Below are 27,161 nucleotides of genomic sequence, written 5' to 3'. Positions count from 1 at the left end.
TATTTTCTCCTTTCTGTTCATGCTGATTTAGAATAAAAAGTTGTTTATGGCCTGGGTTACATGTTTACATCAAGTTGTTTCAATATTAAAAAGGTAATGTGAAATAGACCAAATTTTTAAAGATTTATTATTTCAGGCAACCAAAACTTTCTTCCACTCTTGCTGAAAACAAATGAAACACAAACGAGCTTAATGATGCCCAGCTTTGGATGATAAAATATTTATTATGAGAAGCAGTGTCCATTCATCTTGCTAGTTGTGTCAGGCACAGCTTACCCCTGCATGTTACAGGAAATAAAGTTTGCATTGATAACCTTACCACTAGTGTTTGTTCTGTAGTTAATGGCTTTAATTTTCTTCATCGGCAAACTACTGTTAATAAAAACATAATATTGGAAGCTATAAACCAAATTCTTTTCAATAGTAATATGTTCTGTGGATTTAATAATATGCATGTAACTATAGGTAATTGGGGACTGAGGGAGAGAGGTCCTACTTTCAACTAAACAATAATCAAGCACAATTAAAAAAAACCTACAAGAACAGAAAGAAAAAGATGTCTGTGATTGGTTCATTTTTCTCCAAGGCAACTGAAAGCTCAGTGTAAAATCTGTTAGTAGCTATTGTTGGACTTAATACAAGGTGATGGTAATTGATACCATGTGCTCCATGTGGAATTAATTAAGTTAACATCTAATCAGAATTGACATGTATATTTTGATGAAAAATTAAAACATTGCAAGTATTGTACCAAATAGCATACAAAAGGTTAAAACACATGTAAGCCCTATGTGAAATATATATGATACTATGCTTTTGTTTCTGGGTTTTCCATATGTAATACCATAATTGAGATTTTGCTTGATTGAAACAGATATTAAAATATTCGCTATTTAATATACCTGGTGTGGCTCATTATTTTAAAAAGCTAGTGTCAATACCAGAACCATTCTCTTATTGGGAAAACTAGCTTCAGGGAGTTAACCGAGCCGAACAGTGTAAGAGATGTGAATTGACACACAGTTGAAACAAAAAGATTGCCAAAGCAGCCTGGATTAAGGCTTGTGTCTCCACAGTTGTTAATTCAGATCCCTTGTCTATCGGTTTATATAATTCATCTGAGCCAGTTGAATCCTAACACTACAATTTCTTACCATTGATGGGAAGTGAAACTGCTTCACACTGATAGTATAGTTATAGTGTAAGTCCTAACCCTAACCCTAATTATCTTTTTAATCTATTTTCACTGCCTGCTTCAATGTTTTCCCCAGAGAATTATTCTGCAATCCTTATTAACCTTTGTGTGAAAAGTTTTATCTGACTTCCCTTCTTACTCCTTATTTCCTAAATTTAAGCTTGTGTCCCCTGATATTTAAACTCTTCAGCATAATGAACAATTTCCTTGTATCAATGTTGTCAATTCCCTTCATAATCTAGCAAACTTCAATTGGATCAATCCAAAATCTCTTTTTTTTGCAAAGTAAAAAAAGCTCAGCTTCCTTAATTTTCCCTTGTAAATTATATTACTGGTACCCTGAATGATCTTTCATTCTCTCTTCTGTACCTTCTCAAAGGCTGTAATATCTTTTATCTAATAAAGTACATTTCAGATGGTATCTGACCAAAACTTTGCACATCAACCATACATCTTTAGATTTGTACTCTGCCCCTATGTTAATGCAATCCAGTACGTTATTTTCATTTTACCATAGTTAAGCATTGTACTCAACCATCAGTGTTGTGCTTGGAGACATACATTGGCTCCTAATCCCCCAACACCTTCAATTTAAATTCTTATCCTCATGTTTAAATGTTTAAAGGCCTTCCCCCTCTTTCAAAACTCTCCACTCCTCTCACTCTGGCCTTTTGTGCATCACTTCCTCCCCCAACCTCCACCCCTTTCTGATTTTGATGCCTGCTGATCTCCCTGACATGCTTCCGTTCACTTTGTTCCAATTTAGCCAGGAAATACTGTATTTTGTGTACTTAAAAACCATCCCCTCCCCCACTAATTTTAATTTGGCTTCGTAACCCCCACAGGACACTGCGATTTGACTTTAGATGACCTCTTGGGGTATAAATTTGCCTTGGGCGGTAACGCAAAACGGGCAATAGCAAATCCGAAGCCCCTTTTCATAGCATCTTATAGCACAGAAGGCGGCCGTTCAGCCCATCGTGCCTGTGCCAGCTCTTTGAAAGAGCTATCCAATTAGTCCCACTCCCCTGCTCTTTCCCCATAGCCCTGCACATTTTTCCTTTTCATGTATTTATCCAATTCCCTTTTGAAAGTTATTATTGAATCTGCTTCCACCACCCTTTCAGGCAGAGCATTCCAGATCACAACAACTCGCTGCGTAAAAAACATTCTCCTCATCTCCCCTCTGCCTTTTTGCCAATTATTTTAAATCTGTGTCCTTTAGTTACCGACCCTCCTGCCAGTGGTACCAGTGTCACCCTATTCTGTCAAAACCCTTCATAATTTTGAACACCTCTATTAAATCTCCCCTTAACCTTCTCTGCTCTAAGGAGAACAATCCCAGCTTCTCTAATCTCTACACATAACTGAAGGCTGTCATCCCTGGTACCATTCAGGTAAATCTCCTCGGCACCCTTTCTAAGGCCTTGACATCCTTCCTAAAGTGTGGTGCCCAGAATTGAACAGAATACTCCAGCTGAGGACTACCCAGTGATTTAGAAAGATTTAGCATAACTTCCTTGCTTTGTACTCCAAGCCTCTATTTATAAATCCAAGGATCCCATATGCTTTTTTAACAGCCTTCTCAACTTGTCCTGCCACCTTCAAAGATTTAAAAATGTATGTGAACCCCCAGGGTTCCTGCACCCCCTTTAAAATTGTACCATTTAATTTATATTGCTTTTCTTCATTTTTCCTTCCAAAATGCATCACTTCACACTTCTCTGCATTAAATGTCATCTGCCATGTGTCTGCCCATTTTGTTTACATCCTCCTGAAGTCTGCTGCTATTGTCATCACTGTTTACTACATTTCCAAGTTTTGCCCTCTATAACCAAGTCCAGGTCATTAATATTCTGTAGTGGAAAAGAAAATCAGGCGAAGTGCAAAAAGGTCTGTCGATCTGCTATCACTGTTTTGCACTACTGCCTAAATCGAATTTATATCTCATTATTCCCAGAACTTCTATGACAGTTTTTATTCTGAGCCCTTTGATATCCCTCCTTTATTAAGCTTATCCTGACCCGCTGAAGTCATGTAAATGCTTCAATTACAGTTGGTTTTCTGGAGATTTTGCAAAAATGTGACTCTTTTTGTTTCAACAGAAACATTTCCTATATGATCTGAAAATAAATCTAAGAGAAAGTTAATTTAAAAAAATACAATAAAATTGAGAAAAAAAATCAAAAAGGAACTAAAAAGAAAATGAAAATGAAAAAAAACTACACAAGAAGCATCTGCCCCTTTAAGAGCTCCATCTCTGGAGTTTCCCTTCACCCTCATTCCAGATGGACAGACCATACAGCAAAATCATCAACATCGACAACTTGTATTTATGTAGCACATATAATGTAGAAAAATGTCCCAAGGCACTTCACAGAGGCATAAGGAAAATGGACACCAGGCCAAAGAAGGAGAGATTAGGAAGGGTGACCACAAGCTTGGTCAAAGAGGTGGGTAGTAAGCAGAGCCTTAAAGCAGATTAGGAGGTAGAGAGGCAGTGGGGTTTAGGAATGGAATTCCAGAGTTTGGGTCCTGGCAGCTGAAGGCACAGCCACCAATGGTGGGGCGAAAGAGTGTGGAATGCATGAGGCCAGAGCCAGAGGAACAGAGAGTATGGGGAGACTGTAGGGCTGGAGCAGGTTACAGATTAGGCAGGGGTTTAAACATAAGGATAAGGATGTTAAATCCCATCCTAAACTGATGAGAAATCGCGTTGTGGCTTATTTTTATATACTTTATTGGATTTGAACATTTCCATTACATTTTAAATGAATTTTTAAAAATTCATTCATGGGATGTGGGCGTCGCTGGCGAGGCCGGCATTTATTGCCCATCCCTAATTGCCCTTGAGAAGGTGGTGGTGAGCCGCCTTCTTGAAACGCTGCAGTCTGTGCGGTGAAGGTTCTCCCACAGTACTATTAGGAAGGGAGTTCCAGGATTTTGACCCAGCGACGATGAAGGAACAGCGCTATATTTCCAAGTCGGGATGGTGTGTGACTTGGAGGGGAACGTGCAGGTGGTGTTATTCCCATGTGCCTGCTGCTCTTGTCCTTCTAGGTGGTAGAGGTCGCGGGTTTGGGAGGTGCTGTCGAAGAAGCCTTGGCAAGTTGCTGCAGTGCATCCTGTGGATGGTACACATTGCAGCCACAGTGCACCGGTGGTGAAGGGAGTGAATGTTTAGGGTGGTGGATGGGGTGCCAATCAAGCGGGCTGCTTTGTCCTGGATGGTGTTGAGCTTCTTGATTGTTGTTGGAGCTGCACTCATCCAGGCAAGTGGAGAGTATTCCATCACACTCCTGACTTGTGCCTTGTAGATGGTGGAAAGGCTTTGGGGAGTCAGGAGGTGAGTCACTCGCCGCAGAATACCCAGCTTCTGACCTGCTCTTGTAGCTACAGTATTTATATATTTTTTTTTATTCGTTCACGGGATGTGGGTGTCGCTGGCAAGGCCGGCATTTATTGCCCATCCCTAATTGCCCTCGAGAAGGTGGTGGTGAGCCGCCTTCTTGAACCGCTGCAGTCCGTGTGGTGACGGTTCTCCCACAGTGCTGTTAGGAAGGGAGTTCCAGGATTTTGACCCAGCGACAATGAAGGAACGGCGATATATTTCCAAGTCGGGATGGTGTGTGACTTGGAGGGGAACGTGCAGGTGGTGTTGTTCCCATGCGCCTGCTGCTCTTGTCCTTCTAGGTGGTAGAGGTCGCGGGTTTGGGAGGTGCTGTCGAAGAAGCCTTGGCGAGTTGCTGCAGTGCATCCTGTGGATGGTGCACACTGCAGCCACAGTGCGCCGGTGATGAAGGGAGTGAATGTTTAGGGTGGTGGATGGGGTGCCAATCAAGCGGGCTGCTTTATCTTGGATGGTGTCGAGCTTCTTGAGTTTTGTTGGAGCTGCACTCATCCAGGCAAGTGGAGAGTATTCCATCACACTCCTGACTTGTGCCTTGTAGATGGTGGAAAGACTTTGGGAAGTCAGGAGGTGAGTCACTCGCCGCAGAATACCCAGCCTCTGACCTGCTCTCGTAGCCACAGTATTTATATGGCTGGTCCAGTTAAGTTTCTGGTCAATGGTGACCCCCAGGATGTTGATGGTGGGGGATTCGGCGAAGGAAATGTCGTTGAATGTCAAGGGGAGGTGGTTAGACTCTCTCTTGTTGGAGATGGTCATTGCCTGGCACTTATCTGGCGCGAATGTTACTTGCCACTTATCAGCCCAAGCCTGGATGTTGTCCAGGTCTTGCTGCATGCAGGCTCGGACTGCTTCATTATCTGAGGGGATGCGAATGGAACTGAAAACTGTGCAGTCATCAGCGAACATCCCCATTTCTGACCTTATGATGGAGGGAAGGTCATTGATGAAGCAGCTGAAGATGGTTGGGCCTAGGACACTGCCCTGAGGAACTCCTGCAGCAATGCCCTGGGGCTGAGATGATTGGCCTCCAACAACCACTACCATCTTCCTTTGTGCTAGGTATGACTCCAGCCACTGGAGAGTTTTCCCCCTGATTCCCATTGACTTCAATTTTACTAGGGCTCCTTGGTGCCACACTCGGTCAAATGCTGCCTTGATGTCAAGAGCAGTCACTCTCACCTCACCTCTGGAATTCAGCTCTTTTGTCCATGTTTGGACCAAGGCTGTAATGAGGTCTGGAGCCGAGTGGTCCTGGCGAAACCCAAACTGAGCATCGGTGAGCATCCCTAATTGCCCTTGAGAAGGTGGTGGTGAGCCGCCTTCTTGAACCGCTGCAGTCCGTTAAGTTTCTGGTCAATGGTGACCCCCAGGATGTTGATGGTGGGGATTCGGCGATGGTAATATTTTTGAATGTCAAGGGGAGGTGGTTAGACTCTCTCTTGTTGGAGATGGTCATTGCCTGGCACTTGTCTGGCACGAATGTTACTTGCCACTTATGAGCCCAAGCCTGGATGTTGTCCAGGTCTTGCTGCATGCAGGCTCGGAGTGCTTCATTATCAGAATTTAAAATTAAATAAATATTAAATCACTATTTAAAAGACTAGCCAGAAGATTGTGCGCTGTGCAAAAGAACAGAGATCTGTTTTGGATTTGCACCCAATTTTTCAGCTCTGGGCATCATTCTAGAATGGAGGATGTACTCTATAATTCCTGGTAATTGTCATTAGTTAAACCATTAAGTATCTAGCATTAGCCATGTGCAAGAAGTATCTAAATTCCATTCTTCCATTTCAGCCCTGAGCACAAGTCCTTTCTTGAATTCTTCATTTCTTCATATATTCGTTACTCTTATTGTATTTTTTAATATGGCCATATCCATTTGTTGATCATGTCTGAATTCAAACGTTGCAAACATGGTTATAGAATTAATTGGGAGCATTTTGCTAAGATGGTTGTGGAATTATTATCCCACTGTGCTTTTCTGCTGCAAATGGTTCTCGCTCATTGTAACTGAACAATTAACTCTTCAGATCATATCCATCGGTGTTCTCTGTAATGCCATTACTGGCGAATTCTTTGAAATGGCTTTGTTGCAAATTACAACGTCTCCATAATAGGATGTGTAGGAAAACACATTTCAAAGCAACGGGGAGAGCAGCTAACTTAAAGGAAATCCGTTGTCATTTTAAGGAAGGAGCAGCAATTACTTCTGAGAGCACCATCCTCGTTATTGCTCTTATTTGACACCTAAGCAATGCAATGATGCAAACTGATGAGAGTGTTTTTCTGGCACTAATTGGTACATGGGAGACAGATAAACTGAGCTCAAAATAAAAAAAAACTTTAAATGCAAACGAAGTTGCACCGATTCTTGTGAATCTCAGTGAAAATGTTCTTGTATTCATTTTTAAATCTTGATTTGTTATATTATCGTGGGTATAAATCTTGCATCTCCTGTTCTACATATTTAAAGGCATCTCAAATTCACCAATTTCATTGCAGGGATCACTAAACAAGCATGGGGAGCGCGTTATTTATCCAACATTTTGCGCAGCGAGGAACATAACGTTGTGCTTGGGTCACCTGCCCATAAATCTCAATAAAATTCACGTTTAGCAATTCTGCACAGAAGTTTTTTTAAAAATTTTGTTTGGAGTCCCCAGAGCAATCGGTAGCCCCGCCCCCAAACCAGGCGTCACTCGCCCGGCTAGAGCGCGCGACACCCCGCGAATCAGCTGACGTCACACACACCCCCCCCCCCCAATTGATCAGTGACGCACTTCGAAGTCCCGCCTTAACGCAGCGCTGATTGGTTGCAGGTGGTTAGGGTGCGGGCACTGGCCGGTGCTTTGTTTTGTGATTGGCCGCATTGAGACGTCAGTCAGAAGGACGTCGCAGCCGCAAGTCCAGGGCCGCTGATCGTGTGGGAGAAGAGCGGCCGCAATCGGCGAGCGGGAGTCGCGGTGTCGGAGCCGGGGCCGGTCAGCGGTAGGCGCATTTTTTTTTTCAGGCAGCGGTAACAACCGAGCAGGGGGTGGGGCGGTCAGGGGAGCCATTTGAGGCGCTCTCAGAGCAAGGCTGCGGTGTGAAGTGTTGACTGACTGACTGACTGACTGCCTGCCTTTGGGGCCTTTCTGGAAAGGCTGCTGCTCGTTGGGCTGAGCGGAGTGAATTCCGGGGAGCTGCGGTAATGCGGAGCCTCGGGTGGCTGTGATCCCGAGGCAAGCGCTGCAAACAGGCGTGTTTTGTTGGAGTGAGTGGGCAGAGTTCCCCCTAGACCGCCTGATTTGAATCTGGGATGTTTGCTCGTGAGTGAAGGGGTGGGGACAACTTTATTTTGCGTGTTATTCCCTAGATAGCCATGTTCATCCTCCCACAGTCTGTGCGTTGTATGCAATAGGCAGAGCCCATAAAGAGGACTTACATTTGTATATAGGGGTTGTCAGCAGCTTGGTTTTTGAGTGGATCACCTGGAAATTTCTAAACTGTAAACTGAGTGAGTACCAGGAGACTTCGAATAGAATTTCCTTTCATTATCTCTTACTTGGGTTTAGTATCTTTTGAAGTATCAGCACAGAATGAGACCATTTGGCCCATTGTGCCTGTGCTGGCTCTTTGAAAGAGCTATCCAATTCGTCCCACTCCCTGCTCTTTCCCCACAGCCCTGTAAATTTTTTCTCTTCAAGTATTTATCCAGTTTCCTTTTTGAAAGTCGTTATTGAGTCAACTTCCACCATCCTTTTCAGGCAGTGCATTCCAGATCATAACAACTCCCTGGCTCTTTTGCCAATCACCTTAAATCTGTGTCCTCTGGTTGCTGATCCTTCAGCTACTGGAAACAGTTTCTCCTTATTTACACTCTCAATACCATTAATGATTTTGAACATCTCTATCAAATCTCCCCTTAACCTTCTTTGTTCTAAGGAGAACAATCCCAGCTTCTCCAGTCTGTCCACATAACTGAAGTTTGTCATCCCTGGTACCATTCTAGTAAATCTCTTCTGCACCCTCTCTAAGGCCTTGATGTTCTACCTAAAGTGTGGTACCCAGAATTGAACAAAATACTCCAGCAGAGGCCTAACCAGTGGTGTCAAGTTATTGACTTTTTCAACAAACTTTCATCAGCAAAAAGAAATCAGAAGTCCAACTATTATCCCACTTCTTCCCTGTACCATTTGTTTTTGGACTTAAAGACAGACAGTAACCCAATTACATAATAACCAAGAAGAGTGGCCTTACTGTAGAAATTAATATAAACTTTTGTCATGGTAATAAATATATACATTCTCTAGCTACTAGATAATGTTTGATTTCAGTAGCTTGCTATTTATTGGTTTAGTCTGGACACCAGCTGGCAAAATAAAACCTTTTTGAAACTGGAATAAACCTGCCCCTGTAATCTCCTCCTGTTACTCCCAACTGTGTTTTTCTTTATAGTATGTTTCAAGAGAATAATATATTGTGGGATCCAGCTAACATTGTAAAGCATGAGAGCACAGCTGCAATATTTTCAGTGATGCCATAGGCTATCAATGCACCACTTTCTTTCAACACTCCTGTGTGTGCTATTCTGTTTGTAGAACTGTATGGGTCAGTTATGCTATAGATTTTTGCATTGATTCAACATTTTTTGTGTTGCGCTGATGCCAAATCTTTAGCAGGATTGCAATTTATGCCAAATCCTTGCACCCTGGTTGCTTATCAGAAGTGGATTGAGAGACTGTGACATGGTGATCTTGCACTGCTTTGGCTTCACATAGTATAATTGCAACCAGTCAACTTTTTAAACTTTAATTTTTAGAAAGTCATCTGGTGATGTACTGTAATACCCTTTTCATTGTTGGGAAAGAACTAACTTTCTTGTTGGCACTTCACTATGAAACATTTCTTAGGCAATAGGATGCTGCTAAATTTTTTTCAAAAAATATACTTTATTCATAAAATTTGCAGCAATACATACAATACAGTTGTCATATCACATTCCAAATGTACACAATACAGATCATACAATTTGCAGGTTACATCAAGTACAGTTCAATGAACACATTGTACATAATTACAGTTCATGACACTCTAGGGTGCCTCATTGCATTACACTCAATGCAGATTATTGATAACAGGTACTTTACAGGTGCATTACAGATTCATTACAGTTACATTATATCAATTCGAATTTTACATTCTGCCCGAGGGGGTTTTTCCCTGATTGCAGCCCCTCAGTATACAATGGCGGGAAGGCGCTAAACGGTTGCCTTTCCCCACAGAGCCTTTGCGGCGGCCGCACCAATCCTCAGCGCGTCCCTGAGCACGTAGTCCTGGACCTTGGAATGTGCCAGTCTGCAACACTCGGTTGAGGACAGCTCCTTGCACTGGAAGACCAACAAGTTTCGGGCAGACCAAAGGGTGTCTTTCACTGAGTTGATGATCTTCCAGCAGCAGTTGATGTCTGTCTGTGTGCATGGCACTCTACATATGTTTGAAGTACATGTGCAAATATCTCAGCAAGAGCAGTGTGTTCCAGTTGGACCAATACAGTCTACTCTCCTTTAATTCAGAGTTACTTGATAGATCAGATAATGTAAATTTTTAGTACTAAATTTCCATTTTTCTGTGTTTAGTTCAAATGATTGAATTGCCCAATCTTTTGTACAAAAATTGCTATTATCAAGAGTAGACTATATAACACTCTTACTAACTCTCACTGCTCTCAAAGCAGCTACTGGTGTCAAATTAGTACCTCTAGTATGACTGCTGCAAAAAGGTAGTATTGTATAGTAATTTGGCTTGTGACTTCTTTATTTTTGATTGAATATCTCAGTCGCTCCATTAAATCAGGAAATGCCTTCCAGTTTAAAAGACAGCATTTTGCACTGCAGGTGTGATGTCAGTGTGAAGTGCTTTCCCTCCTCCAGGGAATCTTGCTCTAGAGTCTTTGGTGTGAAGTGAAACTGCTTGTAAATGCAGCCTTAAAGTGCTCCTATATAGTGGGATAACACTAATTAGCAGAAATTAAATTTGCATATTTTAGATTCCAAGAAGCAGAACGGAAAATGCTTCCATCTTGAATCTTCCAGAATTACTAAGTGGACAATGCATCCTCTGCAATCCTATCCCTGTCAACCTTGGGGGGGGGAATGAATAATAAAAAGTCACAGCATGTGTACGAAACTGCTTTTAGATTAGCAACAAGTTCTGTGATTAGAAAATTATTTGAATAGTCATAAATAGAAATAGTACTGAGTGGGATTTTTATATGTGGGGAAGGAATTCAAGCCATTTTTGAATATTTAAAAAAAACTGAAGTAGCAGTATATGTCTATTAAATAAACAAGTGTCAGCATTAGGTTTGTCAATTGCATAGAGAATAACATTCAGCATGTCACAAGGTTACAAGTCACTTGAGAGTTGGATGAATATCATCTAAATCCTGAGAGTGTTCTACACCCTTCAACAACACTCCCAAAGAGGTCTTGAGTTTTGTGATTTTTTTTTTTTGTGTATTCCTTTTTAAGTTCTACGATTGGAGTTTTTTGTTACTTAACCTCTGCATGTTTTTCCAGGTCATTGAGGTGTCGCTTTGTCATTTTTATATTAAAAAAAAGTATAAAATCAGATTAGGGTTGTGATTGTTAGCTGAGAGGAAATGACTATTCACCTAAAAGCTTATTTTCCCAAGTGTTTCTTCTGTGTGTGCATCATGGGTTGTGGTTTACATTCAGACTTAGAACTGTATGATATCCACCCGGCTCCATCGTATCTCGAGTTCTTTTGACTCAGCATTGCCTGTTAGTTCCCAACTTAAGTGATTGAAACTATTGTATTTGCTGTTCGGTTTGTAACAATATTTCTAAATAAAATGTTCATCAATGTGGAAGACTGCTTATGTAAATATATGGCTAGAGGCAATAACAGCTATTGGGAATGCTGTTTTCGCAGAAGTGTATCTTTTCTTTAAGAATGCAGACAATTAGTTACAATCACAATTACATCCTGGTATTATAAACTAATTCCCAAATGTGTTGCCGGAGGGAGGGAGAGAGACAAAAACAAACTGACTTTAGGTAGCGTTAATGAGCTGATGGCAGCTGGAAGGATTATCCTATCGCTCCAGTTGATAGGGTGAGGAGGTGATCTGTTAAGCTTTTGCCAATTATTCCTATCTAACTGGCTGCTGATGGCTGTTTTTTGAGCAATTTGGAGTGAATCTTTCACTGGTTTTTAATTTCTTATATTTTTGTTCTTCCTCTTTGTCCAATAGCACTGTTTTCAGCACTTGTTGCTTTCCATCTGACCATATGGCTAATATTTCAGAATTTATCACATCACTTAAATGTGTCTGACCATTGCATAAAATAACGCAGTCATACACCAATACACTGCTAACTGTCAGAATAAATGCAACATATCCAAATGTTTTTTCATTCAGTTTTATTAATCTTAGTTCTTTATAGCTTGAGTAGTTTGTATCGTGATGTGGGGAGAAACAGTCCTGTTGTCCCATTGGATTTCTAGGAGGGTTATAGGGCATGCATGTGTTTTGTTTATTGTTTTGACTGTTCGCAATTCTTTATGTTCTACTGTGCCAATTCTGTGAATTTCTACAAAAAGAGCTCACTCGGGATATTGAAATGCTTTCTCAGTTGGTTGTAATCCTGGCCATCTGTCCGAGGATATGGTTTTTTGGAAGGGTTTATGTTGCTATCCTCTAATCATTCTCACTCTGCCAAATTAAAGTATAATCTCTCCCCAAATGCATCCCATGTTGACACATTTTGAAAATGCTGTCTTTTTGAACATGTTCAGAGCTTCTGCTGTTTTTCATTGAGTTGTGCCAATGAATTCATGGGGTTTAGATAAAACATTTTGGGGACAGAGTGGAGGAGACTAGACTCTTGAAACGTGCTATGCAAAAATTAGTGTATATATGAAAATCCTTTGTTTATTATAGATAATTTAAATAAGCTTATTAATGCCTCTGTTAAAATAATAGACTGGGGAATTTTGTATGTTAATTTTCTCTAATTTCAAGCTAAAAGATGTAATCAGTGTTCCTTCATATCTAGTTTCTCTTGTGTTGCTTCCATCTTACAACCTTGTGTAGCACGCTTTTAAAAGTTGTTGAGTAGTGCCTTCACTAACATTCTGGGACTTTGGGCTACAAAACAATTGTCTGAACAGCTGTCTTCCCCCTCAGGGTAAATAACTAACAAATGTAGGATATGCTGGTTTTGGAATAATCAGTCTGCTGGCTGAGATGCATCAGCCAAGTTGTAGGATTGTGTCTCAATTCTGGTAGTGGTAAAATCGATTGAAACAGGTGTGTACAGCTTGACTTTAACCCGATGTTTGTTTGTAGAAAGACTGGTGCAGCCTTCAATCTAAAAACAAACAATTAAAGCTTTTAAATGTATTCAAGAATAATTCAGTCATTGGTTCATTCTATGCATTTCTCTATTTTTTTACATTTCACGTTGGAAACTTGCCTGTTTTTAAGTGAAGTACCTTGACCACTGAAGGAGACTTACGAACCTGATAATGCTGGCAGAATGACTAAATTCAGGGATTTTTATTTTTCCTTTCAACATCCTACTTAACTTTCCAGCTATATTGACATGCAATAGGTCAGTAGAGATAGGTACGGGATGGCTGTGTCCATATTTCCACATTCTTGTGGGTGTACATCACAAATTTCTGCTGTGCAGATTTATATGTGGAATTGACTCATCATAAGATGGCCACTAGAGGTTGTGAACTAATCTTCTGGGATTACAGTACACTTGTACAAGGAGCAAATTACGTTTTCTGTTTGCTACTCGTATGCCTAGTCACCTGTTTTTACTGTGTTTCTTCTTCTAAGTGTCTGGAACAACCCTTACATTAACACTGAAATGTATGCTGAGATTTATTAAATTATCTTTCTCTATATAGTTGCTCACCTGTAAAGAATTGCTTTTTTAAAAAAAATAATTTTAATGGACATTTGATTTATGGCTGTATTTGTAAGCATTGAGTGCTTGAAATTAAACTCCACTCCACTGATTTGCACCACATGTTACTCATGGACCAGTTAACTGCATCTGTTACAGATGTGTCCACATCTGTATTTAAATAAATATTTTCCATCAAAACAAAAAGGATGGAAATGTTTTATTTATAGAGTGCGGGGAGTGGTGTGATTTTATCGGTGCTCCAATTAGAATCTTGTGGATTTGAAAAAAAGGGTAAGCCAATGTCTCAAGTGGTTGTGCAGTTGACTCCTAACCAGATTGTTTTGTGGTTGAATCTCAGGGTTTTATTTCATTCCTCCTTGCTTTGCTCCTGATTCATTGAGTTACCTCAGCGAGGGCAGTGGCAATTGAGGACAGGTATGGGAAGGCTTTTATTGTTTTTTGTCTAAATATTATAGAAAAAAAGATTTTAAAATGCTTGGTGTTGATTTTTGTGGGTTTTTTTTTTAAAAGTTACTTTTTTGACCAGTGTCTAATACTGTTGAAATTGGTAGTTGCAGACTACAATTTTCAATCAGTAATGCCCTGGTTATACTGCTGCAAATCATCTTGGTGCCAGAAGAGAGCTCCATAGATGCATGCTTATGTGCTTGGGTAGGTTGGATTTCTGGTTTAGTACATGTTCATCTGAATGAGGTTGCATAGCTGAGTGATAGATGCTATTTCTTTAATCTGATGCCACATTTTGCTGTCAGTCTTTTTCCAACAAAGTTATAGTGCTGTTACACATGGAGGTGTTTTAGTACCTTTTTGAATCTGGCAGTTATTCCAGTGGTAGTGATGTGGTACTGCATATTTCATTAATCTCTTCTGTTAGCTATTAACTGTGCTGTAAAGTCCTTTTTTGTAATTTTCAGTCAAGTTTTCGATTTGTTTTGCCTATTTGGTATCCTGGGAAGTGGCAGATCTTTGTCTACTGCAGGCTGAGCTATAATCAGAAATTGAACATCTCTGTTAATAAGGGTCTTCCATTTGAGAAGCAAGTCATCTATTAGAAGCAGCAATTATTATTTGCAAGTGCACACGTGATAGAAAAAGATTAGAACAAAATTCAAAGTACAAACTATAAAGTAAGGAAATAAACTTATTCCTTAGCGTCAAAGGGACTGTGTAGGCATCATGCATGCTTTAGCCATTCAGTAGCCTCGGGGTCAGCATTGTGAAGTCTGGAAAGTCTTCCTGGTCGACCAGCATGAAATGAGCAGCCATTCAGTAGATGCGCGGCATCTTAAACGGCACTGCAGCTACACAGGGCTGTTCCTGAGTCTCCAGGTGTGGTCATTTGCAGCATACCTTGCCACCCCACATCTAAAATGGTTGAGCTTGCACTGGAGAGTCAATAATTACAGCCAGTTAATTACTTTTGAAGTGTAGTCACTAGGAAACGTGGCAGCCAATTTGTGCTTTGCAAGGTCTCTCAAACGGCAATGAAATAAAAGATCAGATCTGTTTGTGATGTTGGATGAAGGATACTGTTAACCAGGAAAGCGGGAGAACTCCCTGCTCCTCTTCGAATACTGCCAATGGAACTTTTACGTCTACCTGAGAAAACAGAGGGTATCCCAGATTAACGTCTCATCCAAAAGACGGTACAGCACTCCCTCAGCACTGCACTGAAGTGCCGGCCTGGATTATGTGCTCAAGTCTCTGGAGTGAGCTTGAACCCATGACCTTCTGCCTTCTGACTGAGGCAAGAGTGCTACCACTGAGCCAAGGATTACACTTTGAAGTGGTTTTAAGGGGTGGGGAATAATTAGACTAGGGAGCATAGTTGTAATTCAGTCTCCGTTTTAAAGTCATATAATAATGTAATTATATTTGCATTTTAAATTCCTATGCCCACACCTATAATGGAGACTGCCCATGGATATCTACCTGACTGCGATGAAATAGTTACTTCGTAATTCAGAGGTTCTAGGTTCAAGCACCAAAGGTGCTTGCCACTTCGATCCACCAGCTAGCGATGGGTTTCTGCCAATAGGTTGGACTTCTGATTTGATAAAGTGCATCTTTTACAGAATAAGGAGAGGGAAAAAGAAAAGGTGCATTTCGTCTCTAGAAAAGGCTGGCCTTTAATTAAAGTAACAATAAGACAAAATTCTAGTTATCTTTATAAGCAAAGAGGTACTGTAGTTGTAGGCCCAGGCTGGCAATTAATTTTAGGAGTACAAATCCTGTTAATCCGTAGGTAGAAAAGTGCAGATACAAACAAAGGAAATAACTGAATTTCAACAATCAGTGCAGTTAGGCTAATTACAAGAAGCAGCAGAGGGTTTTTAAACACTATCTCAGTCTGATTTGCTGGAGGCTTGACTTTTTCCTGAAGAGCAGTAACGTCCACAGCTATTGTGCAGATTGAGTTGAGATCTTTATTTGGGAAAGGGGAGGAAGGCTCCTCTATGGGGTTTCATTTTAATTGCATTTTTGCTGCAGAATTGTGAATGTAATTCTAGATACAGAAAAACTGAACATTTACAAACATAATGCACATCTTTCATTGCTTATTGTGTATGATAGCTTTTTGTGTAGCATAAGGGGTAATTTACTTCTGAAACCACATGCAGTCTGTATTGTAAGAGGGCTGTGGCTGTTGTTCATTGTGTTCTAATGAACCCTGCATGTGTAAAGGACCATGAGGACTGAAGGACTTAAATCTTCTATAAACATTAATGGTTTTGTGGATAGTGTGGTGTAGAACCATAAAGACCAAGGTCCCAGATTTGAGTCTGTCCATCCACATGACATGAACATAAAGTGTCAACAGGCAGTCAACTGAGGGTAGAGTGTGATGATGCAATCTTGTTCACATCTGTGACAAAACAAGTGTTTATTTCTGCACAATTCCTGTCAGTCGTCATAACAGGGCATTTGATGCTGTATCATTTGTTTTCACTTATCTGAAAACTTTTGGGTGGGTTACATTGAGAAAATGTAGAACTAAAGTCGTACCCGTAAATTCTACACGTATGACTTAGTTCCTTGCCAGGGGGAGTTGCTGGTGGTTGATGGTTTTGGAGTAACATATGGTACCTTTTTATTTAAGTGGACCCAATTGCATATTGCAATAGCAACCAAGTGGTGAGTATCCTGCCTCCACTTAGGTTCTTGAATTATTTAGTGTTGCACCAGGTGACCCGCTTATGAGATGGGTAAGCTATTTTAATGCTTTAATTTTCAAATATTTGTTAAATAAAGAGGTTGGTTATTGGTTGGTATTGTTCAGGGAGATCCCAGTTGTTTGTGATTGGGTGTGATTTTCATGCTGTGAAAGCAGTGGAGGAGGATGGCTCTAAAACTAGGGGCAGAATTTTAATTGTTTTCATGTTTTCCTTTATCTCAATGTTTTGGGCGTGTGGGTTCTGCAATTTATTGTGATCACTCTTGTGTTGGATTCTACTTGCTAATGTGAAGAATGGTGTTGTATTAAAGCACTTTCTGTTGAGTTATTTAGCTGTACACTTTGGTGTGTTATACCACATGTGTTCATAGTACTTTGATTTCTAAAGAAAGCAACTTATTAATTGGATCTTTTATTGGGGGCATTGAGAAACACTTCTAGAAATCATTGATTCACAATTGTGATTTATAGTGGGTGATATATCGAGCAAAGACACAAACTTAGTTACATTATTACTTCAGTCGTGGTTAATTAAACTGATTTCTAAGACAAATTTGAAAAGGTGCATGTGCGTACATTAACAAAAAACTCAATCTTCTGCAATGCTATTTGTGAAAATTAGCATGTTCAATATTTTTCAAATTTTCCAATATTTTCAAAGTTTCCTTGGAGAAGATTCAATTGGATAAAATAAGTTACATGCCACACAGTATTTCAATTAAGAGTGAACACTAAGGAGCTCTGTAGAACTCCATGATTCCCACATGAATGCTTAATCACAATGGTTTTTATTCATTTTTTAATATAAAAAAGATTACTGCTGGCTGCTAATGGCAACACTTTCTAACCTGACAAAATTGAAGTACTGTTGAGTTTATTAAACTGAAGACTGGTATGGAACACAAGTTTAATAATAAAACATTTGTAAGAATTCAATTTAATGCCTCTTAGAATGTTTAAACAGCTTGTTGTCATATCAGGAAGGTGTTCGAAGGAGCATCAATTTTTTAACAAATTTGTATCGTGAATTATATTATGATCTAATCTCTTTCTCTTCTAGTTTAGTTTTTGACTTCTTTGGTCTGAATTACTGGTTACAATGACTACCTTGGATGATAAGATCCTGGGAGAAAAGCTCCAGTACTATTATAGCAGCAGTGAGGATGAAGACAGCGATCATGATGAGAATGAACAAAAGACCATCAAAAGTCCTGGGATTTCTGTGGGTGGAGAAGTCCGAGATCGTAGTGCTGTTAACACAGGTACTGGATGAGAAATTCAAATGGAAAATAGGGAAAGTTTGACAGTATCAAAATATTTAAGACCTGTTGGTTGAAGGGCTCATTTTTAAATCTTTCAATCATGTTATATCCCATGCAGTAAGATTAAAAACCAAAATTCTGATACCAGATTATTTTCAACAAGTATTTAAACATGGTTGCGGCTTGGTGTCAAATTTTGTTTGATAATTGCTCCTGTGAAGCGCCTTGGGACATTTTAATACATTAAAGGCTCTATATATGAATGCAAGTTCTTGTGTTGTTACTCCTCCAGTAATTACTTAAAACAGGTTGCTAAATTTCATGTGTAAGATTTCCTGTATTCAGTACTTGTAGCAAAATGGTAAACATGAATATGATTTTGCTGCATATAGTAAACTGTGGCAATCTTTCACAGCCTGCCCCCAGCCTAAGGAAGCAAGTTTGGATTTGTTCCATTTGTCTCTGCTCGTGCTTTGCAGTTAAATTTAGCTTGTCATTTTCTCCTGTTGTAATGCACCTGAGTAACAACTTGCACATATCACGTTTAATGTAGAAAATCGTCACTAGGCATGAATTAAAATGGACACTGGGTCAAAGAAGGAAGGGTGACTATAAAGCTTGGTCAAAGAAGTGGGAGAGAAAGGTTTGCGGAGGAATTCCAGACAATGGAAATTAGACTGCTGAAGGTGCAACTGGCAGTGGTGGTATAAAGGGAAGGAGGGAATGTACAAGAGGCTGGAGTCAGAGAAAAAGACAGTTCAGGGGGAGGTTACGTTGTGATGGGGGGGTTGTATTGCTGGTGGAGGTTACAGAATTGGGGAGGTGGGGGGGTGAAACCGTAGAATGGTTTAAACACATCAAGGAAAAATTTAAATTTGAGGCATTAAGAGACTGGGAGCCCATGTAGGTTAGCGCAGATGGGAGTGACTGACGAGCGGGACTTGTTTTGGGATAGGATATGGGCAGCAGAGTGTTGGATGGTTTGAAGTTTAGTGAGTGGAGATTATGAGGCTGGTCAGAAGACTAATTGCATCTCGAGGTGACAAAGGTAATTATGAAGGTTTCAGCAGCAAATGGACTGCGTTGGGGCGGGAGATGGGCAATGTTGTATGGAAGTGGGCCATTTTTGTGATCAAGAGGATTTGGGGTTCAAAGCTCAGCTTGGGGGTAAACAAGCCATCAAGATGACAAACTATTTGGTTCAGCCTGAGACAGACTATCTTGCCCTTGCTGGCACTATGTCCAGGGCAAGGGCTGGTGGTGGGAGGCTGAAGGTGATGGCTTTGGTCTTCCTAATGTTTAGTTGGAGGAGCTTGCAGCTCATCCAAGACCAGATGTTGGACAAGCAATCTTGACAGCGGAGTGTTGGTGGGGAAGTAGAGCTGCATGTCATCAGTATACATATGGAAGCTGACTCCATGTCTGAAGATGATGTCGCCAATGGGCAGCATGAGATGAGGAAGTGGGGGTCAAGGATAGACCTTTCCAGGACTCTGGAGGTGACGGGCAGAGTTTTCCTTCCGAACCCTGCACTATGATTGAATTGGTAAGACTGGAACCAAGCAAAGACCCCACTTAGCTGGAAAGCAGAGGAAGTTGTTGCAGGAGGATCCTGTGGTGGAGTGTGTCAAAAGCTGCCAAGAGGTCAAGGAGGATTCATGCGCTGCAGGTAGAGTCACAAAGAATGTTATTCATGACTTTGGTTAGGGCCATTTCAGTGACTGAGGGAGGGGGGCAGGATCCTGATTGGATGCATTCAAGCAGGGAATTGCTGGGGAGATGGGCATAATTTGGGAGGTGACATCATGTTCAAATACGGTGGGAAGAAAAGGAAGGTGGTAGTTAGTGAGGACAGTGGGTTGGGGGTGTTTTTTTTAGGGGATGAGTAGATTTGAAACAGGAGTGGGACATTGAGGAGAGGGGATCATTTACAATGTCATAGCATGACTGTTAGAAAGGGAAGATGGGTGATCGAGTTCAATGGGACAAGGGCATCAAGTTGGAGGTGAAGTAATACTTGATTAATAGCAGCTAAGATGTCATGATGAATGGGCCAACGGTTAGGCAGTTGGGAGTTTTGAATGCGGTTGTAAGCTAGTGTTTTTTCCCGGGGCACGTGTAGAATAAGTGTAGTTGAAAGTGGGTAGGTGGGATCTGTGTGGTGAGGGATACAAGTAAGTGGTTGGGGACATTCTTGTCGATGATCGAGACCAGGGGAGTAGAGAGACCATGGGAGATGGTGAGGTCGAGAGGGTGGCCATGAATGTGGGTAAGAGCTTATGAAAGAAAAATATAGGGAACGGGTGGCGAATTCAGAGAAGGCATTGATATAGCAGGCTTAGTTCAGAGCAATGCAAGTCAGTAACTGTTATACTACTGCCTCTGAACCACACTCTGCTTAGACAAAGCAGAGTTCTGTCAACATATTAAAACAAGTGTAGAACTCTGAGGAAGCCAAATCTTTAATTAATTATTAATGGAGCTGATTGTCCTTTTGACAATATAAATGATGGTCCAGCAGACTGCCTGGCAACTTAGAAAATCTGAGAATTACAGCACCGAAGGAGGCCATTCGGCCCATTGTGTCTGTGCCAGCTCGTTGCTAGAGCCGTTCAGAACTAATCCCATAGCCTTGCTTGGGCTCTCTGTAGCTCTGTATCTTCCTCTGCTTCAAATGTTTATCTACTTCTTCTTTAAAAGAAGCAGTGGTCTCTGCCTCAACTTCTGTAGTTTTAAAGCTTAAAAGGTTTGCATTGCACTATTCGCAGTTAACATTGCACCTCCCTGCCTCTGATAAACAGAATTGTACTGCAGCTGGTGTGACCAAAATGACTTGAGGCTACAATTTTTAAAAATTGTACTGAGCACTGCAGTTATACTGCAGACTGTAGATTTATTCAACGTGATTCTTACTTTGGATTGACAAAATCTGCAGTGCAAGTGATCCAAAAGTTTTATGCATTTCTTATAAATAACCTTGATTGAAAGTATCACAGTACTTCAAAATCCGTCTCTCAGGTTAGTGCTGATAGCTTTGAAATCCTTTCTGTAGTATCATTCATTGTTTTATACTTCAAATTTTACATTAACAGTGTACTGACATGAGCTTTTTATGCTCACAATCAAAACAGCTTTTGCATTATTAACTAAAAACATTAGAACTTGCATGTTTGTCTGATTAAATATAGCACATCTAAAAATACTGGTTTTATTTTTGTGTTGCTGTGTACCCATTGAGCCTATAGTCAAATAATAAATGGATATCAACAAAAACATGTCATTACTGGATACCACTGCAGTGCATTGTTTCTCATTGAAGTACATCAGGCTGAGTTTATTTTGCAAAGAGGTAGAATAAATTTACAAATTAATGAAATGTACAACTCTGAAGTTCTTTAAAACATGCTTGTATTATAATTTGTAATAGTCTTAGACTAGGTATTAAGCTAAAATGAATTTTCAAAGCTACTTGTGAAAAGGATTTATTAACCTCCTGTAGTAATAATGTAACAGCATTTGAGTATACGAGATGAACACTACACTTTTTCCACATTTCATAAATTATGAATGTTATGCTCCATAATATTCACTTTGGACTTGATATCCAGCAGGGGCTTTTTAAAAATAAAAATCACTATTGTGTTGGTTCCTCTGTGTGCAGGCCCTAAAGGAGTAATAAACGACTGGCGCCGATTCAAGCAGCTCGAAACAGAGCAGCGTGCAGAGCAGCACCGGGAGGTGCAGAGACTCATCAAGAAACTCTCTATGAATTGTAGGTCTCACTTGGATGAAGAGAAGGACCAGCAGAAGCAGAAAGCGCTCCAGGAGAAAATCAATGGAAAGGTGCTGTGTAATTTGCCAGTGAGAAATACAAGGCTGCGGAAATGTTAATATTAAAAAAAACAACAAAATAGAAGCGGGTGGTAACTCTGAAGCATGACTGCGTAGAAATTTCGCCAAAATGAAATACTTATTGTGGAAGGCCACAGTATAGAAATATCTTAATCAGAACAGGCTTCATTAGATTTTTAATTTTAGATGTACCAATGGCAAGAGAAACTTTCTCAGTCTGTAAAATATTTTTTAAATTTTAAAGTTTCTTGTGTGTAAATTGTAGGTAGTGGTTCTGAAACATTGATGCTAATGTGGTTGTTGAACCCAGATAAAGTAACTAAAGTTAGTGACATACGTATTGCAATCTCCTGAATTTATTCAGCATACACATTCAAATCTAACCCTTTTTTTGCTGATTTATGTTGTAGATGACAATGAAAGAGTGCAACATGTTACGTGAAAGGGATGATGAAGAATTTTTGGAGCAGTACAGGAAGCAGCGAATGGAGGAGATGAGGAAACAGCTGTACAGTGGAAAACGTTTTGAAGAGATCTGTGAGCTGAATAGCTCACAAGACTTCCTGGACACAATCGACAAAGAGGAAAAGAATACACTCGTTATGGTCCACATCTATGAAGATGACCTTCCTGGGTGTGAAGCCATGAACGGGTGTCTAATCTGTCTGGCCACAGAGTACCCATTTGTGAAATTCTGCAAAGTCCGCAGTTCTGTCATTGGAGCCAGTGCAAGATTCACTGGTAATGCTTTACCTGCTCTGCTAGTCTACAAAGGTGGGGATTTGATTGGCAACTTTGTGCGCATCACTGACCAACTTGGATACGACTTTTTTGCAGTGGATTTGGAGGCATTTTTGCGTGAGTACGGTGTACTGCCAGAAAAAGATTTGGTGTCGCCCACATCCATTCAGAATGCTTCGGTGTCTCACAGTGATGATAGTGATTGACTGACAAAGAGCTTCTTCCTACTGATTTAGTAGTTCAGGATGGTCATCATTGAGGCTTAGTTTGTTTCTAGAGCAACTTCAAAGTAAATTACGCTTGTAGAAATTCAACAGTTGCTAGTTCCTAAATTTATTATATGGACTACTGTTTTGAGGTCATGCCTGTTTTTAATCTTTACATTGCTAAAAATGAGTTGATATGTCTTAATCTGGCAAGTGCAAGGTTTTTTTGGCCAGGTAACTTTTAGCCCCTCACTGTGGTCCTGTAATTTTTGACATGTCACAATTCCATTTTTCTTCCTGCGAACAGCACCCCCTGCCCCATAGACATCACAACTGTCATTGTTACAGAGCAACTTGAATCATACCAGTGTGCTAACTGTAGGAAATATTTGCTTTGGAGTGGCTCTAAATTGTCATTGGGAATGTTATTTACAATAAAACTCATTTAAGTCAAGCTATGCATTTGTTGAAGCTATGCTAAACATACCGTTAGATTCATACTGATGATTGCAAATAATGAAAATCTGACAGCATGCTTAGTTTTTGGCCACCTAAATATATCTTCTGAAGGGTATATTTTACTGTAGCACTGTATATAATTTCCTTTATAGCCTGTGTTTTTTCCAAATTTGACTTTTCTGATGAGAACTTTCTAACAAAATAATCTGTGTTCCTGCTATTTCTTGAAGTCCTTTGTAAAGGGGTATGTAATTATACCAGAATGTTACAGATGAAGCCACTTTTTCTAACATTCTTGGATGAGATCTGGATCTATCCGTAACTTTCGTCCACTTTCGCTGCTAAAGACTGCGATTCCCAGCAGTTGAGGGGACACCAAGAATCTAGTTCCAGTTTTACTTTTATATTTCTACCTCCTTGGTCCCTTTTTATTTATGTACATTTCCAGATGCTTTTATGCAATACTGTAATTTGTAATGAAATTAGTTTGTGGACTGTTTCGTATAAAAGCAAACAGTTTACATTCTTAAACTTTTGAAGAAATACAAGTTTTCTGTTTTTTAATTACCTACATACAAAATTGATCCATCTTAATTCCTTTCTATTAGCTACACTGTGAAGCATGATTGTTAATGTTCAGTTGCATTATTTGCATGAAGTTTGTTTAAGCATTAAAGTCACATGTACAATATGTGTAGCACTTAAGTGTTGAGGTGCCTCATTAGTATGAGGCATACAGTAACTAACCTTTTATAGGCAGTTTCGAGGAGTTGTTTTTTACGTGCCTAGCATTTGTTAGGACTTTGTCTTGTAGAACCGTAACTGCGTATTGATAAGTTTAAAATGTTCAAATGATAGGTAGTTATAGTGTAATGTCTAATATTGCTGCAACTTTTGTATTAATATTGCTTCCTGTGAATGTGCTGTATTTTTAATAGGTTCCAATTACAAAGGCAAAGAAATGTATCTTCCATTGTCTCCTGATGTAATAAAAAAATACAGAAATGATTGGAGTGGTTTTGCATTTACTGTAATTTGAGAACTCCAAGGTATTCAGCCTCTGTCTGGTTTTTGTCAAGTCATCTGCACTGGCCTTGTTTAATAAATGTAAACAATTTTACAACACCAAGTTATAGTCCAGCAATTTTATTTTAAATTCACAAGCTTTCGGAGGCTTCCTCCTTCCTCAGGTAAATGTTTAATAAATGAGTCTTGTACAGTGCCCATGGATATGAAAAGTAGTTAATGGCTTAATGATTTTTTTCCTAGCCAGTTTCTCTGGCAATCTTATTTCTTTCCCTTCCTTTTTTCATCGTTTTAAAAGCATTAACTTCTTGGGGTGCAATTCCATTGGCACTTTGGTACCATGCCCACTTGGATATATTCAGGAGTGGTCCTTGATGATTAGTGTCAGTAGGCTGACCGTCGCTTAACTCTGTCTGCAGATAAAGTGATCCATCCACCAGGGCTCTGTTTAGCTGTGCCTTTCAGCACTCTAGACATGGGTAACTATTTGATGTACTAAGCAAATGTATGACAGCCAATTGATAAGTTGTATAATCTAGCTGGGTCACTGATATCTGTAAATTGAGAATTGGGGGTCTGCTAATGAGTTAACACTCTTCTGGTTTGAGGGTCAGTTCAAAAAGCATTCAAGGTTCAATACTCACTATTTGTAGATGTAATATCTTTGGATTTTCAAAAGGCCTTCAATAAGGTACCATAGAGTAGACTCATGACTATGGCCAGAGCATGCAGAGTCAGGGGACAAGTAGCAGAATGGATAGCAAACTGCCTATAAAACAGAAAACCAAGAGTAAGGGTAGCCACTGAGACTAGCAAAGGGTGGGAAGTGGTGTTCCACCCGGATCTGTGCTGGGACTACTGTTCACAATTTGCATTAACTACTTGGAATCGGAAGTACAATTTCAAAATTTGCGGACGACACCAAGTTGGGGGTATAGTTAATACTGAGGAAGAATGCGATAAAATACAAGACCACATTCCAGAATGGGTGTGTAATTGGCAAATGAATTTCAATATAGATAAATGTGAGGTGGTGCATTTTGGTAGGAAGAATGAAGCCATGTACTGCTTGGATAAGAGTCTAAATGGGGTAGAGGAGCAAAGGAATCTAGAGATACAGATACACACGTCACTAAAAGTAGGGATGCAGGTTGATGCCCAAAAAAAACAAACCAAGCACTGGGGTTCATTTTTAGATGAATAGAATTGAAAAGCAGAGAAGTTGTTAAAACTTGTATAGAACCTTGGTTAGACCACACTCGGAGACCAGAACTGTTCACAGTACTTTCTTTTTTGCACCTTCCAATGCCTGTACATCCTTCTTATAATATTCAGAAGGATGATACCAAAACTGAGGATAGCCTTATCAGGAAAGGCTGAACAGGTTGGGGCTGTTTTCTCTGGTAAAGAGAAGGCTGAAGGGTGACCCAATTAGAGGCCTTTAATATAATGAAAGGGTTTGATGGGATAGACGTAGATAAAATATTTCCACTTGGAATCCAAAACCAGAGGTCACAAATATGGTCACGAATAAATCCAATAGGGAATTCAGGAGAAACTTCTTTATGCAAACAGGTGAATAGCATAGATGCATTTAAGGGGAAGCTGGATAAGCACATGAGAGAGAAAGGAATAGGATATGCTGATAGGATTAGATGAGGAGGGGTGGGGGTGAGGCTTGTGTGGAGTATAAACGCTGGTATAGACCAGTTGGGCTGAATGGCCTGTTTCAGTGCTGTGGAGTCTGTAACTATGAGAAGCTCCAGATTGGCTATTCTAGGTGTCTTTCCCTATTAGCACGGAAAAATAGACAAAATAGTCACGATTCAGAAGGATTCGATGTCTGTATGAAATGGAGCAGAAAATTGATTCGGGTTCGAAAAGCTTTCAGTCCTCAACCACTCCCTAGTCTAGGGCCCAAAGAAATCTCTTTTGCTAGAAGAGTACTGCTAAATCCAGTCTTTGCCATTTTTCAAATGTCATTAAACAGAGATCTTATCTGGGTGCTCAAGTGGACCTAAAAAGATCCCATTGGATGAACAATAACCACTCAAAAATAATCCATTGGCTGTAAAGCACTTTGCAACATCTTGAAGATGTGAAAGGTGCTATATAAATGCAAGTTCTTCCTAATGCAACTATTTGCTCTCATTTTTAAAAAAAAAGTTCTGAATTTATGATCTGACCATTCTCGGCAGTGCAATGCCACTTTGCAGATCATCCTCTCCCCAGAAAAGAAACAGAGCTACAGAACTTGGAGCAAGCTGTAACTGGGCATTTGAATGTAATGGCAATGAGGGGGGAAAATAAAGAACTGGCACTGATAGAAAGGAAAGAGGATGATCAGTTGAGAAGTGGCTAAAGTTTCAGACACAAAGGTTAATGTTCCAAAAGGAAATGAGATTTCATTTTGTATGACATTTAGTTTCTCCTCCAGGTTTGTCCAAAAAAAATGTAGATACTTGAGCAGAAAATCTGTCCTCTCCTGACTCAACTATTCCAATGCTGTGCTGGCTGGCCTCGCATCTTCCACCCTCCATCACCCCTGTGCTCGCTGACGTGTATTGGCTCCCAGTCCGCCACCGCCTTGATTTTTAAAATTTTTATCCTCACCCCACCTCTCCCGATCTCTAACCTCCACCAGCCCTACAACCATCCAAGGACTCTGCGTTTTTCCAACTCTGGAATAGTGCATCCCCCACACCCATCTTCCCACTATTGGCAGTCGTTCCTTCAGCTGTCGAGGCCCTAAGCACTGGAATTCCCATCCTAAACCTCTCTGTCTGTCCACGTCTTTTCTCCTTTAAGATCCTGCTTTGACCAAGCTTTTGGTCATCTATCCTAGTATTTCCTTCTTTGGTTTGGTATCAATTTTTGTGTTA

General features: G+C 40.2%; 1 protein-coding gene across 3 annotated transcripts; it reads left to right on the top strand.

The window, feature by feature from the left end:
• The first annotated feature begins 7,492 nt into the window (after nucleotides 1-7,492).
• pdcl (phosducin-like) lies at nucleotides 7,493-24,382 on the top strand. 3 transcript variants are annotated; one of them, XM_067969666.1, is made up of 4 exons: nucleotides 7,493-7,588; nucleotides 17,794-17,995; nucleotides 21,657-21,838; nucleotides 22,258-24,382. In XM_067969666.1, exons 2-4 carry the CDS (start codon nucleotides 17,833-17,835, stop codon nucleotides 22,792-22,794), a joined length of 882 nt encoding a protein of 293 aa, XP_067825767.1. In that variant the 5' UTR covers nucleotides 7,493-7,588; nucleotides 17,794-17,832; the 3' UTR covers nucleotides 22,795-24,382. The 3 variants fall into 3 exon arrangements, with proteins under 3 accessions (XP_067825767.1, XP_067825768.1, XP_067825766.1); XM_067969667.1 differs by having other exon boundaries at nucleotides 7,493-7,595; nucleotides 17,799-17,995; XM_067969665.1 differs by having other exon boundaries at nucleotides 7,493-7,595.
• The last annotated feature ends 2,779 nt before the right edge of the window (nucleotides 24,383-27,161 follow it).

The sequence above is a fragment of the Heptranchias perlo genome, chromosome 31 (genome assembly GCF_035084215.1).
Source record: "Heptranchias perlo isolate sHepPer1 chromosome 31, sHepPer1.hap1, whole genome shotgun sequence".
NCBI classification, from domain to species: Eukaryota; Metazoa; Chordata; class Chondrichthyes; order Hexanchiformes; family Hexanchidae; genus Heptranchias; species Heptranchias perlo.
This window is presented reverse-complemented; position numbering and strand designations above follow the sequence as displayed.

Bases quoted from the DNA above. Each gene is read 5' to 3' on its own strand.
- pdcl (XM_067969666.1), top strand. From the start codon at position 17,833: ATGACTACCTTGGATGATAAGATCCTGGGAGAAAAGCTCCAGTACTAT. The intron at 17,996-21,656 runs GTACTGGATGAG...CTCTGTGTGCAG, and splicing joins TCGTAGTGCTGTTAACACAG to GCCCTAAAGGAGTAATAAAC. The intron at 21,839-22,257 runs GTGCTGTGTAAT...TTTATGTTGTAG, and splicing joins AGGAGAAAATCAATGGAAAG to ATGACAATGAAAGAGTGCAA.